At 42.1% G+C, this 17,590-nt stretch overlaps 1 protein-coding gene across 2 annotated transcripts; it reads left to right on the top strand.

Annotated features, from left to right (window-relative positions):
• The first annotated feature begins 30 nt into the window (after window positions 1–30).
• On the top strand, window positions 31–17,520 carry pgbd5 (piggyBac transposable element derived 5). Of its 2 annotated transcripts, none has more exons than XM_081724076.1 (7): window positions 31–740; window positions 6,234–6,664; window positions 8,997–9,095; window positions 10,899–11,079; window positions 12,017–12,214; window positions 13,945–14,050; window positions 14,217–17,520. In XM_081724076.1, the coding sequence occupies exons 1-7, from the start codon at window positions 440–442 to the stop codon at window positions 14,410–14,412; spliced, it is 1,512 nt and encodes a 503-aa protein (XP_081580202.1). In that variant the 5' UTR covers window positions 31–439; the 3' UTR covers window positions 14,413–17,520. The 2 variants fall into 2 exon arrangements, with proteins under 2 accessions (XP_081580202.1, XP_026856284.2); XM_027000483.3 differs by having other exon boundaries at window positions 34–740; window positions 8,997–9,131.
• Window positions 17,521–17,590: the final 70 nt, after the last annotated feature.

Raw genomic sequence — 17,590 nt, 5'->3', positions numbered from 1 at the left:
ATGGGTGCCTAACCATGCAGAGTTGCAGGGATAAATAAGATTTGACGTTCTACTCAGACATTAATGCCATTGGACAACGGAAAGCGACCGAGTCAGGTGATTTCGGATGAAGCCGGCGATTCATTCCAGGCTATTGCTCAGAGAGAGACAAACGCACGCCCAACCCGGATGCTCTGATATCGAGATAGTTTGTGGGGTCTCTTTTCGGAGAGGTTAAGGCAATTTCAGTACTGTTCATGGGAACAGCTCCCATTTTGTTTGCGTCGGCTCAGTTCCATCGAGAGCCGCATCGTTTCTCGTCGTTTTGAAGCGTACCCGGACACTGCGCGTTAGTAGTGTTAAGGAGTGAAGAAGGCAGGCTGCATGCTGGAAGTCTCGCTCATAAGGAGGTCAGTTGCGTGCCGAGCCTTGCACGGTGTACTACCACTGGGTCTGAGTGATGGCGGAGTGTGGGAGAAAGGGGCTGTCTCTTCTTGAGGCGGCCCGTTCTCGCTATGAGAGCTTGCAGATATCCGACGATGTATTTGGGGAGTCTGGGGACGACAGTAGCGAAAACCCCTTCTACAGTACAACGGGCGACTCGAATTCGGACAACTACACGGACGACGCGAAGGCAAGCGATGCAGGGAGTAGTCCAACCTGTGGGCTGCTTGGCTCATCCTCCAACAGCCAGGCGGAGGAGGAGGGATGGAGCCACGCGTTTCAAGACATCAGCGTCCCCCAGTATACGGACACGCATGGTGAGTTGGTGTGAAGATCTCCACAGAACCTCCTCCCACACTGCGACCCAGCCAGTCATTTTGGAATATATAAGTCGCTAGAAATAATGCGGAGGTCGAGACTAGCGAGTAGAACGAGTAGTACATATTTACTAAATTAATATGGCACACAGAAAGTCTTTTATTTTTCATTACTTCTTCTTATGTTATTGAAAAAAAAATTGTTACTTTTTAATAAAAGTCATAGACATTTTTAACATGTAGGCTATATTATATATCGGCAAAACTATTAAGGACCTGTAAATGTTCGTTATTGTCTGTCAGATGAGGTATAGGTTAATTAAGTGCAGTAAACTGGGCTGTATGCTTTTTGCATAGTGGGTAGTCGTGTCATTAATTCAAATCAATATGCTTTCAGCACCTGTGTAGAATGCAAATATATCTAGTATTGACTGATGTAGCTAATACAAACTGATTTACATGTCACTCGATAAAAAAAAAAACAAAAAAAACTTTGTCACCCTATTTAAAACCCCATTACTTCTAACATCATGATTGGATAAGAATGAAATTATTGCATTTTTTTTCAATTATGAAGGCAGTTATATTTATATTCAGAAAACACGTCCTGTTTAATTTTTTGTTTGTTTGTTTTTTGGATGCCCCAGTTTGTGGAAACTGTGGTATCCCCTTGCTAAGCTTAGGCACCTATGAATCAGTGTTCAGTAACGCTAACATTATGGCTCGGTGTTCAGTAAGGCTAACATTATGGCTCGGTGTTCAATAAGGCTAACATTATGGCTCGGTGTTCAGTAAGGCTAACATTATGGCTCAATGTTCAGGAAGGCATAGCTGGCTGTAATGTAACAGACTGCTGCATTGTTCTTGGCACACAGCAAAATGAGTAAAGTAGGAATGAAAAATTGTGGGAGTGCCTTTTTGCCAAATCAGAGTATTCACGTGATTAAACAAATGTTATTTTGATCAAAATGATGCAGGCCGATCTATAAACGTTCATACATCCTGAATATGTGTTGGGTTAAGGGTCCACCAACATTGGTGAAAATTGGCACCATCAGGCACCATCTCTATATTAGGGACATACGATATGGACACAGTACTGTGCATATTACTCAGGCCTGCCTGAAAAAAAACAACCCAATTAATATGGACATGCTTGCACGTAAATCGAAGTCTTCACAAAGTTATGACCTACATTATTAAGTCTCTTCTTATCAGTTTTATGTACGAATATTTATTATGAAATTATTATTATTATTATTATAATTATTTGCTTCATGATTCTGTGTCTTTAGATGCTATGTGTTTTAGACTTACGCTTTTGAGGAGATTGATTAATTCCATATACAAGTCATTTGTAGCACACATATTAAATCTATGGCTCATACACAACTAAATTGGCTGTTTTCGGGGACATTATACTACAGGTCACTCTAATGACATCTAGATCTGAATTGCAATGATGTATTTGAAGATAAGGTCTATAATATTTCGCTTGAAAAAATTGTACTTGGCACATTTTTATAAAAGCAACATTTTAAAAATGTGAATACATATTTTCATTGTTAGCTGAAATGAATAGACAATGACATAAAATAATGAATTTTTATCTGGTTATAAACCACAAACATGTTGATCCATTTTCCTCCAAATTAGTTTCTGCAGATTTTGCATATTCAGAGCTCAGGAATCAGAAGGCTGGATCTGAAGTAACACTATGGATCCTGTCGTCTGTCAGTCCCCAGTTTCAGGCCCTGCTTTGAACCGAGCAGCTGTGGTTGTTTATAAATGCCATATCTCTCCTCGGTGGTGGGCTGGAGTCTTCTGCCAGTCAGCGGCAGAGGAAAATGGGCCATCTGGTTGCAGGCTTTGCTCAGGCTCAGGACCCCGCACGGCACCTGACAACCAGTGACACCCTAAGCCACAGGACCTCAGGCTGAGTTCCATTCTTGGTTATCATAGCTGGCTGCAGGCTGCTCTGCTTGTAACCACCTGAAACTGTGTTGCCCGCCACTGAGTGTATCTCACTACTGGGGCCCTTGGCGCATGTATGCAACTGTAAGCCACAGTCTGTCTCCTCGTCCAGGTCTGGATGATAAAAACATCTAGAAGAGACCTATTATTTTAGTGCATTTTGTGACTTTTCCTTAAAATGATTTGTATATGTAACTAAAGATACATACAGAATGACTTCAGAATGAGTATGGAAAATCGATATGCATTTGTGTTTTGTGGAAATAAGAGTCCTGTAGACCCCAACAGACGCCTCCTCTTCCAATCTTGTATAAGATGTCCAGGTGTTGTTTGTTGTCATGCGTGACACAGCCTCCACTGGCCGAGTGGCTGGGTAGGCTGGGGGATTGTTGATCGCAGAGTGCCTTGCCACGCTGGGTAAACTGGGCCTTTCTCCGTCTGACAAAAGTGCCATAGTGGAGCGCTATTCTGGGCAGAGCTAGGAACTTGGCCAAGTGCAGCCTGGCATGTGCTGCTCAATGCAAACTACATTAGCATATCAGAATCTATCACACAATCCACATGCAGCGAAATCATATTTGAATTCTATGATCAGAGACCTTGCCGGCAATAAGGCACACTGTCTATTTGCCAATAAGGCAATAAGGCACACTGTCTATTTGCACATGAACTTTTTGTATTTATATTAACATGTACACACAGTACATGATAAACAAAAGCTATAATTACAGCCCTGTTTGCTGAGTCATAAACTGGAGAAATAAAACCTTAGTGTATGTCACCTTAGTGTATACACTTTGTAATGGAAATTAGGAATCTTTACTTGACAGAACTGGTAGTTTACTCAATTCCATAATTACTCCTTTGGTACCAGGGGACAGAATGCTGAATTTATGGAACCAGCTTTCCTGTTGTGAAGTCGGCCATTGCATGTCAAACACTTCTCTCATTTTAAGGTGAATCAAAGAGCCACAGAGATGTAATGAGGTGATTACTGCTTAATTGTACAGAATACTTCAGCTCTTTTCCATTCCAATGTGAAATTATACTGAAATCACATGGCTATAAAACTAACAAAGGCTAAAACTTGTTGGAATATTTATGTTTGATTATGTTTGACTTTGAGGTGGGCCACTGGCAGAATTAAAATGGTAAGATACTATGACTAATATAATTACATAAAGTAGACTAAAGTACATCTATTTACATAATATTTTGATCTAACACTTCAAAGGTTTGAACATTTTCTGAACGTGTTTTTATCACTTTTTGTATAACTGGGATTACAGTTAGGGCCATAATTAGTCAGCAAATAGTGGACAATCCCAAATTATCTTAGTAATGTCTGGAGGGCTCATTTGTACTCTGTGTGAAATATAAGCTTTCTGCAGCATTAAGAGTAATTACACACTAAACATTATACTTCAACCCAAGGTTGGTTGTTTTTTTTTCATAGTTCTGTCTTGGCACCAAGGCCATATCACATTTACACTGCATGTCTTAAACATTATGGTGTTCAAGTCCAGTGCTGCACTCAAGCAATATGACTCACCTGCTCCCCCTGGGGACATGGGGCCATAGTGACACAGACACCATATAAAGAAGCTCCAATAGTACATACTGAATATTCCAAAAAGTACAGTACACAGGACTTCCTGTTTTAGTGCTGGATCTGCAAATCTGTGTTCTGCTATGATTTTAAACCATGACTGAATATCCTATTAATGGGCTATTCTCCCTACTGAGCTATTCTCCCTACTGGCTGGCCGGTTTTGTTCCGTGTTTGCCTTAGCTGTTTTTATCACCTCTGACTGACAGAATTGCCATTAGTTGTATCAGATAAAAGAGAATGAACAGATGGATGAGCATGTTTGGATGTACTTTCCGAGTAACATCTGCGCCTAGCTTTTACCCATTAACCCATAAGACTGGTATGGCTCAGTTAGGGGTTTGTACTTATTATTTGCTGTTTCAATGACCTCTGTTAGAAGAGCTCAGCAAAGTTTGCAGGGCTGAGTAAATGCTAATGCTGAAATATTGTCAAACAATCTCTTGACCTTATACCACAAGCCAAAGCTATGATGCAGCAAATACAGATGACTCCATCTGCACTTCCTTCTGATGGAATCACAGACATTCTGTGCTCACTTGGATTTACGCTGGTTTGTTTTGTATTCAAATATATTGGGAGAATTGTGCATGTAAGTAGGCCAAATTTTACTGATGCAAACAATCAGCAATTGCCCCAGTTTTCTATTCATGTTGATCAAATCCCCCATTCGGGTTTATCATTGACTGAAGCTGTTATTTTCATCTGCACAGTGACTGCTCCTACCTGGTAAAAAAGAGCAAACAACTTATGACAAACTTGAAAGGAACAAGATTTGTGACTGACATTCATTGCCTTATTGCAAACCATTCGAATCACTCAGTAACAGGTGTTAAAGGGCTGTGACAGAAATCTGGGCATTAGATTCTCTTTTGACATGTATTAGGCTAAGGATGGCTCACCAAGTACAATAGCGTTGTGCTTTTAGAACCAGAGTTCAAACTGTCTTTTGCCTCCCAATTCCTTATGCTAATGGAGCTCAGAAAAAGAGCAGATACACCACCTGGTACCTCAGCTGCATTAACAATGACTGCGGACTGCTGACTGACTCTAAATTGCTTGTTTCCCCAATCCTGCATAGAGCACAGCTGCATGAAAAATAAGACCACATAAAATTCCCATTTTTTATTTAGCTTGCCTGGGTAACAGTGTTATAAAGTTTGCTTACCATGGTTCCACACAGTCCCACGCTCATTCATTATCTCACTTCGTTGCTATGGCAGAATCTACAAGTGTTATTAAGACATTTTTCTGTCATTGCTTTGTTTGGTGGGTCTCACTTATCATGACTCTGGTAAGCATTGATTCCTGATCCTGCAATGTAAAAGTCCAAAAAGTAGTGGACTTTATATACCACTAAAAAGATTTATAACAGTAAAAACTGTATATACCATTAAAAAAAGATTTAGAACTCACTGTTCTGTCCCCCAAATGTCAGTGAGGACTCATTCAGCTCATTTGTTGTAGTTAGTGTAATTACATAACTGCTTATTGTCTGCTGATGTTTATCAGTGTTGAGGTTTTGCTGCAGCAATGAACAAGGTAGTTGCCTCCTTCACTGTCTACACTGCATGACTGCATTACAGTCTTGTTGTCACAACCCCTTGTTATGCATACATGCATTAACACTTTGCAGACTACAATCATAACATGCGTGCTTTTGAGTGGTTACCACTAACAACCAGTTGTAACATTCAGTTATATGCTGTTTTAAAAACAAATACTTTAATGCTTTTCAATTGGGTTAAATAAGTGAAGTTAAATATGTGAAATGAGGAAAGGTTGAGGGTTAAGCCTGAATACTTGTAAGAAAAATATTGGTTCACAACTCTTTGGTTCTCCAAAGTCAGCTGAAGATGTTTTTGTGTGGCATTTCCTACTGACTTGGATTTGTTAAATTCCAATGGCAGGTCCCACCCAGAAAATGGCGGCCACATCTACAGCCATGGACTTCTTCCAGCTCTTCGTCCCTGACAACGCGATCCAGAACATGGTGACTCAGACCAACATGTATGCCAAGAAGTACCAGGAGCGCTTCGGCAGCGATGAGGGCTGGACCAGTGTGACCGTGACAGAGATGAAGGCTTTCCTCGGCTTCGTGATCTCCACCAGCGTGCACCGCTGCGAGTCGGTCCTGAGCATCTGGAGCAGTGGATTCTTCGGCAACCGCAGCATTGCACTGAAGATGAACCAAGCACGCTTTGAGAAGATCCTCAAATACTTCCATATCGTGGCCTTCCGCTCAAGTCAAGGGGGCAATCAGGGCCTGTACAAGATCCAACCCTTCCTGGACTCGTTACAGCAGAGCTTCGGGTGTACGTTCCGGCCCTCACAAACCCAAGTAAGAAAGCAGACACCTGGGCTCTTAGGTTACTGTTACTGAGTGAGTTGCTGTTCCTCACTACTGTCATGAACCCTCACTTCTTTACGATGAGTATCTTTGGGCAGGGAAGCCAAACATTAGTAAATGGGTTGGGGTTTTTTTCCACGGGCATGCCAAGCCACTGTGGTGCTTTTTCCATCATGTCTTCAGCAGCTTATGTTAATTCATCTGTTGTTTTGTTATGCCTTTAGAGAGTCTGGTCAGCAACAAACATTAGACTAATGGCTGTTTTTAACATTAAAGCAATACGCTAGAGTAGAGCAATTGGCAATAAACGCCTAAAACGATTAAAAATGAAAAGTGGAAAATTTTATGACGCATTAAATGAAAATGCTTTTAAAAAAAGAAGACAAAAAAAGTGACTACGATGACACGGTGCAATAAAGTCCAGAAGCAAGGACAAGCGAGGTAGCTGGATGTTTGCATATGTTGAGGTATTAGATGTTTGAAGGTTGAGGGCCATTGAAATAGGCAGGTTGACTCCAGGACTGCTTTGAATATGTGTTCCCTGAATAGATTTAGTGTGAGCCTGCTCCTCCATAACAGGCAGAAATGTCCACACAGCATGTGCATTTTCTGTCAAAGATGGCAAGTCCAGTTTGTTATTGTGAGTGAAAGACTGAGAGAGAGAAAGAGAAGGGAGGATTACAAAAATGGTACATTCCCCAGGTCCTCTCCAGCCTTTCTTGTTACATTGTTCAGTCTGCTACCGTCTTCTGTCTTAACGACACTCTATGGCATAAATGGCTCGAGACACAACTGACTGATAGAATATCTGTGGCATCTTTCTGTATACATAGAATGACCTGAATTTCTTTGTAGATTCAGCTCTGCCATTTCTGACTACCTCAGAGATACATGTCCGGTCCAGTCTCGAGGGCATTGCTGCTTTATGTCTGAGCCCTTGACAGCTTTCTAGTGACAGTGTACAATTTCCTTTTTACGCCTCGCAAATGCCTAGGGTTGAGCTCTAAATGAACTAGCAATATCAATACTCAATATCGGAGCATCAATATTTTATATCGCTGTTACTTTTCCAAGAAAGTTTCTGAGTACAATCAAAGACACATTCGTTATTATTGCTGTGGATAAGAGGAAACTGAAGGAAATTAATGAATACATCTTGAATACATTCGCAAACTGAAGGCAGACACTGGACTCAGCCATGAGGGATTCTTTAGTTTGTCTTGTAACTCACATGTCCTCCTTAAAGGAAGCTTACTTTGTGCATGATCTGATGTTCAGGAGACGCAGAACCGAAAAGGATTTTGTTTATGAATAACAAATGGTGTGCCTGACCTGCCAATGTGAATATAGTAGTGCCAACTTGATTTTCACTTCCCATGATTCCTCCACCCCCACCCCCAATTCAGCCACACATTCTGTCCCAACTCAACTCAGATGCAGAAACCATTTTGCATGAGGTCTCAAATTCAGCCTCGTCTTCTTTGCCGTAAAGTACCTTTAGACTATGGGCTAACACAAACCCAGTAGAGAGGCAGAAGCTCACTCATTTATTCTTTCTCACACAAATGGAGAAATTGAGTTGATTTGAAAGCAGCTTATAAAAGCTCTACTCTAGGGTCTAGCTGTGTGAACTGAAAGTCCCCCATAAGGCTGTGTTCATACATCTGCTCTTTTTAGATCAAATGACAATTCTCCACTACTCTAAACTGTGAGTTGTTTAATTTTTTCCATAGTTGGTGCTGGAGGGCTTGTGTTTTTGACTTGCCATTTTACACGCAATATCGAGTTAAGCAGTTGTAAAAGGTAAGAGTCAAACAGGCTTCAAATCATTAGGCTCCATTATCTATTATTGGTGTGTTTACACGATCCCCAGTGTGAAGCAGTTGAGGGACACCACTGGTCTATCATGAGTAAATGAAACACCATCTGCTCTCTTGGTTCCCCCTTCCATGGCAATGTTGCCTTAGCAACACACAGTACACTAGGCCAGCTCTTTGCCAGATCTATGACTTTCCAAAGATTTTGAATCCTTCACTGGCAAGGTGTCAGCTGCTCAGTTCAATTACTCTCCGTGAGCAGCTGCTTAGACACAGCTGGGAATCAGTGAGTCAGCACTGCTGCAATGTTGACTCTGGTACCGATCTACTCATTAGATGATCCCATGTTAGACCGAGGAAGTCGTTTGCTTCTCTGGAACAGTGCTAGCCATCTGCCATCTTTCAGAAGGCATGATGGCCCGGAATTAACCCTGCGTGTCCCAGAAGAAATGCTGTGCCTGCTGATTTGCTTGAGGTCTCGGCGTGACAGGTGTGCTATCCTTCAGGTCCTTCATGAGCCCCTGATTGACGAGGATCCCGTCTTCATCACCACATGCACGGAGAGGGAGCTGCGCAAAAGGAAGAAGAGGAAGTTTAGCCTATGGGTACGCCAGTGCAGCTCTACTGGCTTCATCTGCCAGGTACCCACAGTGCCTCGCTCACAGCCCTGACATGTAATACCCACCCCTGATATGGCACAGAGGGCAATATGCTACGCTTTCAAGGCAGTGTTTAGAATAATACAGTAATTAAAAATAAATGACCTTGTCTACAAAAGGTAAAAAAAATGTGTTTTGAGTAATGGGCTTCTTAGTAGGGTAGCTCTCTGATTTGTTTATATCCGCACAAAAATCGTAGCATTTAGATGCTGATTTTTGTGTGCTTACAAGAAATCTGATAGCTATCTGATTAATGTCTTTGGACACAATATACATTTTGCTTTGTGCGCTAAATGTAAATAATCCACTCACATACTGGAACTATACAGGTTTATGTCGCCAGCTGTTGTCCACCTCTTTAAGAGTGCTACTTACTTGTCAGATTGGGAGGGAACAGAGGAACAGAATCCCATCTCCTCCCTTGAAGTTTGAATTTGATTTTGCTCAATTACACCTGAACCAGTTCTTTTGGAGACTGGCCAGTGTGAGTTAAACACAAATGTGAAAAATTGGCATAAGCTAACGGGGCAGGTGGTGGCCCAACACTAGCAAGGTCTTGACTACCACTGACATAGTGAACAATGCTCTCTGCCCTAAAGCTTCCACAACCTTTTCATTGAGAATTCAATGAGACACATGGCACCAGTTCAGCACCTTCCCCTTCACATATATAAGTAGTCACAGCAACCCCCCCCCCAAAAAAAAAACCAACAAAAAAAACAAACAAAAACAAAACAACCCTCTGGATCTAATGGTCTCCCATCGATACTCCCATCGATGGTCTCCCATCGATACTAAACATTGTGACATTGTGGGTTTTTTTTGTTGTTGTTGTCTTTGTGCCTTATGTAGAACAGTCAAACTCCTAATCCCATGTTTGAGTTTTATGACAGTAAAAGCAGTTCTGATAGTTGGTCGGTGATGTAAAACAACTATATGATTCCTCCTTGCTCTAAAATTTGATGATGCCTTTGACATTTTAGTCACATAATTGTGTGTGTATATAAGTACTTTCCCACTGTCTGTTCTAGTCATGTGTCTTGAACACAATTCCAGGACACCAGACACTTCATCTAAATTGTGTGTGACATGCTTAAGTGTCTTTTTAATGACTGGCCAGGTGGCATGATGAGATGCAATCAAATGGGATATTTTGGGATGTTTTATCTGCTCTCAAAATGTACAGGGTAAAAGAGAGTCTACAGCCTTTAAAGTAATGGTGTTCTGCTCTTGGTTTGTGTTTAATAAAGCAAAGTACTTGGGAAAGAGCCCAAGGCTGAGTGCCAGAACAGTGGGTTCTGTTTTGTTCCAGTTAGCGTGAGGAAAATGGCATCAATTGTTTTGTATCTTGATTAATTTACTGAAATATTCAAACCTCAACATTTTTTAAGCATTTATACACTCAGTTTAGAGGGTCCCACTGACAAGACACAGAGAGTGAGTCCACGTCCCTGTTCTGGGAATGTGGCCAGACTCTGCACTGTATACTCTGGCCGCATGTCCAGGAGTGGCACCCTGGGCCACTCAGATCAGTGTAAGATGAGGGGCATGTCTGTGCTTGCAGGCAGTGTTCTCCTATCTCACTGTTCTGTGTGCTCTCCACTGACTATTTCAGCCCTTGTATTTTTGTAGAACTTTGATTTTATGCTTTGATATTTACTCATGTGTAAAACAAGTTGTAGCTAATCAAATCTCACCTAATTAACAAAGTATGGTTTGATTGAGAGTGTCTAATGTCTCCTCTTTCAGATCTATGTGCATCTGAAGGAGGGCCCTGGCCCAGATGGGCTCGACACCCTGAAGAACAAACCCCAGCTCCACAGCCTGGTGGCCAAGCAACTCTGTCAGAACCTGGCAGGCCGCGGGGCCATCATTTTCACTGGCCCGAGCATCACAAGCCTCTGCCTCTTCCAGGAGTTTGAGAAGCAGAGTGAGCACCATAACTCTCAAACACTAATGTGTAGCATTCATGGTTTTCTGTGTGGTGATAACCAGTCAGCTCCAGTGCAGTAAATTTTAGAATGTTTTCTGAGCTTTTATGTGTCAACGGTGTTCAGATTTATTAGGCTTTTGTAATGTTCTGTCTTTGTTCATTTTCATTTTGTCAGCTCTGTCTTTTCCTTCAATGACTCTGATCTCCCCCTATGGTTAGGCAAGCCTTGTGCTTTTTAATTAGCCACAGCAAGACACTCCGGCAGGATGCAAATGAGCAGAATCAGTTGGGGTGACCTTGAATCTTCAGAATGTTTGTTTAATTTTACATTAATTTTATCATAGTATCTCATATGTCATGTATGCCTGATAATAATATCAAAACCCAGTAATGTTTGAATCCTTAGTTTTCTCAACAAAGTTAACGATAGTTCAACTGTTAGACTTAAACATTGAAATCATACATTGCATATCTAAAATAATCCTAAAGTATAGGGTTTCAGATCTAATGGTAAGGCACATTGATGGTGGTCAGGCCTTGGTGGGGACACTCAAAAAGGGGAATGATCAGATCTCGATTTGTGGCAGCTGCTCTGTGACATCTGGCACCACTATTTGGTGCTCAAACGTGCCCAGCGCACATTAAGTCCAGCCCCAAAATCAGCCCAAGATCTACTCATGACATAGAGGACATTGGTTTTTGGATAGTGTTTGCGACTGTGTAACCAGGTGACTGTTACACAGCAGCTCCCCATTACACAGCAGCTACTGGACGGGGGAAGAAGCGGGGGGTGATGGGAGCTAACTTCAAACACAGCTTCCAGGGATAAAACCCAACTTTGCCCTGCTTACCTGAGCATGGTGTCCTTGCAGTGGAAAATACAAAAAGTGCTGGAAGAGCTTGCTGTAGGCCTTACCCTCATTGCACTGTGCAGACATCTACTGCTGTGGGCTTCTGAGCACCAGGAAGAGCGACTGCACGGGTCTGCCTCAGTCCATGCTCCGCAACCCCGACGGTCCGCAGCAGCGGGGCCACTCCCGAATCCAGATGAAGGGCAGCACGTCACTCATCAGCTGGTACAACAAGGGCAACTTCAGGTTCCTCACCAACGCCTACTCGCCTACCAAGCAAGGTAAGGAGACACACACCGAAGCCAGCAGACACTTAATTTATGCAATTTAACGCATTTTCTGCTCCTGTATATCTCCTGGTAGAGCAAGTGGAGTGTAATGCTGGCAACAGAAAGGTCAAAGGTTTGATTCCAAGAGTGCCTGCCTACTGTTATGCTGATAAATATGCATAAGAGTGTCTGCCAAATGCTGAAATTCCAGACAGCAGACAAAGAGGGCAGTTTTGCTGTCAGTACGTATGCAGATGTTGAGGCTCGTATATAATCCCTGGAAACCATTTCCAGTAGAGCTCAGTGGAGTTTTGCACTAATGTGCGAGGATCAACTGAACAACACTGGACACTGATGAATTACAGGGAGCTAAACTGTTACCTCATGTTCTCTGCAATGCTTCTCACTTTTCTTTTAATGCAATGTCCTGATCCATCCTGACAGCAGCTTGATATCAGTTTGTTGGCACAGGGTGTGTTTATTAAAGCCACAACCACTTTCTCGTTTCTCTTTAATAGATGCCAGAATTTTGCAGAAAATGTATTTTTAACCATGTTCCCCTGAATTCAAGGTTGCAAAGAACCAGCTGTAAGGCAGGACCACTTTTATTGGTTATTTTTAGACATATTGACTGATGGGGCGGGTGGGGGGTGGGGGCGAGATTAATAATATAACAATTTAGGAAGTCTTGCTATTACCCCAGGCAAAGACTTTGGGTTGGTTGGAGCTTGTCCTATTTTTTTTTTTTCTTTTTTATCTAGGCAGTGTTGAATCTGATATTCATGTAGTTTTCTTTAGCTGAAGTTGGACAGGTATGATCTAAGTAGTTAAATGGTAAAAGAATGAAACATGACTCATGCACCTAGAAAGGGTAAAGGACCTTTCTTGTGTCTAACAACAGCTATTGATCACCGGCTTCAAAACACAAATACAAAAACAAGTACTTTATTGTACTTTTTTGCAACAGGTGATGGCTCCTATAGATTTCAATTTTCATTTGGCTGGTAGGCGGTCCAGCAACTAACCATCGACTGGAAATCTTCAGACGGTTGCCATGGAAAATAGTTTTTGCACATCGGTGCCATGGGTTCAGATGCGTTTCAGCAAAGCCCTGCAGCCCAAGGCGTTGCTGCAGTGAAACCGCAGTGACTTTTCTCTCTCGCCTCCTGGTCTCAGTGCACCTCAACTTCCTGCCCCTGTATGCTCTGCAAATATGCTGTGCCAGCCCGTGTGCATGCGGGTCTTGGTGGCTAGAGTGTGTTTCAGTGGAATACACAGAAAGCCCCTTAATGCAACAGATGGGAGCTTGTTTTAGGTTTGGAGCAGTGAGTAGGCAGTGAGTGGTTTTAGATCCAAAAGCAGAAAGCTGCTACAGTCATCTTCATGGCTTAGTGGTTGGTTGTGTTATTTTTTGTTTTGTTTTGTTTTGTTTTTTTAAATTACCATTGTTTTAATCTGTTGAATTGTTGCAATGAGAGCGTACTCATAATGACCCACAAACCCAAGAACATGCCCTACTCTTTCTTGTACTGAGCTTAGTGCTTGTCTAAAGCCTTTTGTTTTTGTTGAAAATGTTATTTAAAATGAGACACTGCATCCTGAGGCTGAACAACGAGAGTTCTCTGTTGTTGCTGTTAATGTTAACATGCAGTGGGTCAGGGAGCTTCTGGCCTGGGGCTTGCAGGTCAGCTGTATGTCCTGCTGCTTGATGTCCATGCTGACATTCATATTCTGGGCTCTAGGCATGATCATTAAGAGGAAGAGTGGGGAAATCCCCTGTCCGCTGGCGGTGGAGGCTTTTGCTGCCCATCTCAGCTACATCTGCAAATACGACGACAAGTACAGCAAGTAAGCCCAGTTGATTAGAGCCTCTCCACCTGCTCCACCCTATATCATCAGAATCTCATACGCCACCACCCATGGCAGGCACAGAATAATGGAATCACTATTACAAATGACCACAGTCCGCCTGGCTGATGTCTTTGGCTGATGTCCCGTGTGTCTTGAACTTCAGGTACTTCATTTTCCACAAGCCCAATAAGACGTGGCAGCAGGTCTTCTGGCTGACCATCAGCATTGCCATCAACAACGCCTACATTCTCTACAAGATGTCCGACGCCTATCACGTCAAGCGCTACAGCCGAGCCCAGTTTGGCGAGAGGTTGGTCAAGGAGCTTTTGGACTTGGACGACTGCTCGCCTACCCAGTGAAGTGACCACAAGCTGTCTAGCACCCCCCCCCCCCCATCCCCACCCCCCACGCACATGCACACGCACACGCACATGCACATGACCACACACGGGCGCGCCGAGAACATCTGAGTTGGATGTTTCAACACCTTCTACACTTTCTATCTGTGATAAATTGAAGCCGTGCCAAGGTATGATTTAAATCCGGGTTCGTGTTTAACGCCACACCTTGCGATGTCTCTATGATAAAGCTCCCTCATACTGTACACCACAGGACGCCTGTATATAAGCCATTCAGCTCTCTCTCTGTGTCCCTCTGGTGCATGCCAACACGAAGACGTGTCCCTGTGAATGTGCACTTATTTCCAGAGTGATGTCGTGTTTGTGTAATTTGAACCCTGAGGTAAACCATTTTGTGGAACTCTGTATGTTGGCAGCATATCAAACAGAACATGCCGCACTGACAAGAAACTCATATAGTGATTAAAGTCTTAATCAGAAAATGGAGAATGTAGTGCCATTCATATCAAGTTTCATTATAACGTTTGTTGAGAAGAAAATATCAAAGTCTTCCCAAATATCTGGTCTTTTACATTATAGGTTATTACCCCCCCCCCCCCCCCCCCCCCCCAGTTTTGGTGATGTGCAGTTCCTGTGGCAACACCAACGCACTTTCCCCTTGTGGTTTTTCCCTTTTGGATCTAAGGGAAATCAACAGTACATACCAAAATGACATTATAACCCCAAATGAATATTCAAAGATGGCACATCCACCAAGATGCTTTTCATAGCTTTTCTGGTGGTGTGGCCTAAGAGATCTTTGGTTCCATTGACACTCCTTCTGTCTATCAGACTCTGCAAAATCTGAGGTGAGAGATTAAGAACCTTCTCTGCTCTCTGCTGGTATAGAGAGTTGATGTAAATATGACGTTACTACTGAGTTCATTAGAGGACTGATTTCAGCCCATGGGTCTGACTGGAAAACGTTAGAAAAAATAATTAAATGGTTTCTCATGTTTTCAAATGAATTGCGTAATACACATTGACAAAGTTACTGGTAAGGTCTCCCTGTGAGTTGTGACAGATAAGTGAGTGGAAATCAGCTTTCTTCTCCATCAGGATATGTTTACAATAGTAATGCCATGCAAACCAATCAGAGGTATTTTCACTAATGACAGCTATAAGGAAATACTGCAAAACCAAATGTTCTGGGCTTTGGTTCCCTTCAGGTAGTTTTTAAATTGAATTCAAACCCCTGACTCTAAACACTGTGCTATGGCCATGACAGACTAACCTTTCTCTCTGACAGATTCATGCTCTCAGAATTCTTATAATTTTTGCTTCAAAATCTTAAAATAAATAAGTAATTAAATCAATAACAATACAAAATGATGAAATATTGAAACACTCCACATTGCTCCTGAACTTACTGGGAACCGTTGGACTGGAAACGGACTTAAGCCATGCAAAGTGCTGACCTGTCTCCCCCAGAGCAGTTGGTCTGCTGATGTGTGATTCCAGCAGACTTCCATCAGCTCCTGCTTTTCTCAACAACCTTCCCACTGGTGCCAGAAACAACGGCATGCTTAGACAGTAAATCACATCCATTCATATTTGCTCTGTTCTGGTACAGTTGAACCTTGCATGTTCTCTTGAAGATTCATGTTCAGTCTGTATGAAACTGCAATATTTTCATTAAGAGGATATATAGTGTATTTGGCATATTTTGTATTTGCATCTTTTGTTGGGAGCCATTTTATCCTTTTGTAGCTGTCCTTTCTGAGAGATACTTTTAATGTAATGCTTCAGTATCTGTGATTACATTTTTATATGCGAGTGTTGTAAATGCTGGGTTCAGTGCAGCTTCCACTTCATTGCGATGTTTTTCTACTGATGCAAGCGGTGATTTGTTTTCTAGAGCAGCTTTGGTTTCTTCCACACTTCCTCTGTCTGCAATTCGTGTAGAATTGCTTTTGTCTGAGAAAGTCGGAAAAAGAGTGAGTCCCAAAGTGGTAGGCGATTGTGGCAGGTCTGACTTTGATAGTGCAACTCTCCCATCTCTTGGCCATCTTGGGCAACCTCAGGGTTTTGTAACTACAGTGAAGTACTGTAGTGCAATAGACATTATATTGTAGATGAAGGGGTGAAAAAAGGCTTAGGTGCTTTAAAAAATATGTCTGCAAAGAACATAGTGTGGGTAAAAATGTCAGCTGGTGTGAACTGTTAGCACGTGCACAGCCAACTGGATAAACTCCAATTTGTACCGTCACTGAAGGGGGGGGGGGGGGGGTAGCGTATACAATTAATTTTGACCTGACCTGATTTACATTGGACCAACATTCTTCAACAAAATATTGATTAAACTCAGTAATAATTCTCCATTGTACATAATCTGTATCTATGAATTTACACAGAAACATATGAATGTGGTGACTGTGGTGTTCCTGGCTGTAAAAGCCCTTAGATGTTCCTTCCTTCGTCTTTCCATTGTGAATGTTGATGACTAGCCTGTGAGTTTGAGAGCCAGCCAGCTTACATGCTCATGTTCTCTGATTTTCCACTTTAGCAGGGAATGCTGATCTTTTGTCACACCACCACTCTTGACGTTTGCTTCATCCTTTTCTCTTTGCCATTGTCAGTGTAAGTTTACACAAATTTGCACACCAATAAAATGGTTTTTTTGTTGTTGTTTTTTTTTTAAATATCATTGGGGTTAAAAGTGGATTTACTGTTTGAATTCATCCTCTGGTATACGAGTTCATGATGGACTTCTATATAAATGTTTACACTGCATTTGTATACAGTTTTTTAAAAATTACATGACAATCATCTTCCAATATCTCTGTGCTACATCCTACATCTTGGTTATTGTAAAGTGCTTGAGAGCCACTGAACAGTTTTCTTGATGGTGCCAGACGAGGTGGGAACATTGAGTTAATTGCCGTCAGTTCTGTACACAAACTTAAAATTCACAGTAACCCAACTCCCGTACACACATTATACGACTGCATGTCCAAATGTCACAAGTTATACCAGTGTGTCCAAATGTCAAAGGCTAGATCACAGCATGTCCAGATGTCACAGGTTATACCAGTGTGTCCAAATACTGTAGTAATTGCTTTGTCCGTGTTGCTATTGCGGTAATAATACTGCATTCTGGATTCATTTTGTCATTTTAAGTTCACTTTTCTAGTAGGAA

Source organism: Electrophorus electricus, chromosome 12 (genome assembly GCF_041902795.1).
Source record: "Electrophorus electricus isolate QZ-2024a chromosome 12, ASM4190279v1, whole genome shotgun sequence".
Classification (NCBI taxonomy): domain Eukaryota; kingdom Metazoa; phylum Chordata; class Actinopteri; order Gymnotiformes; family Gymnotidae; genus Electrophorus; species Electrophorus electricus.
Note: the sequence above shows the minus strand (reverse complement) of the source record. Positions and strands in the feature narration are given on the sequence as shown.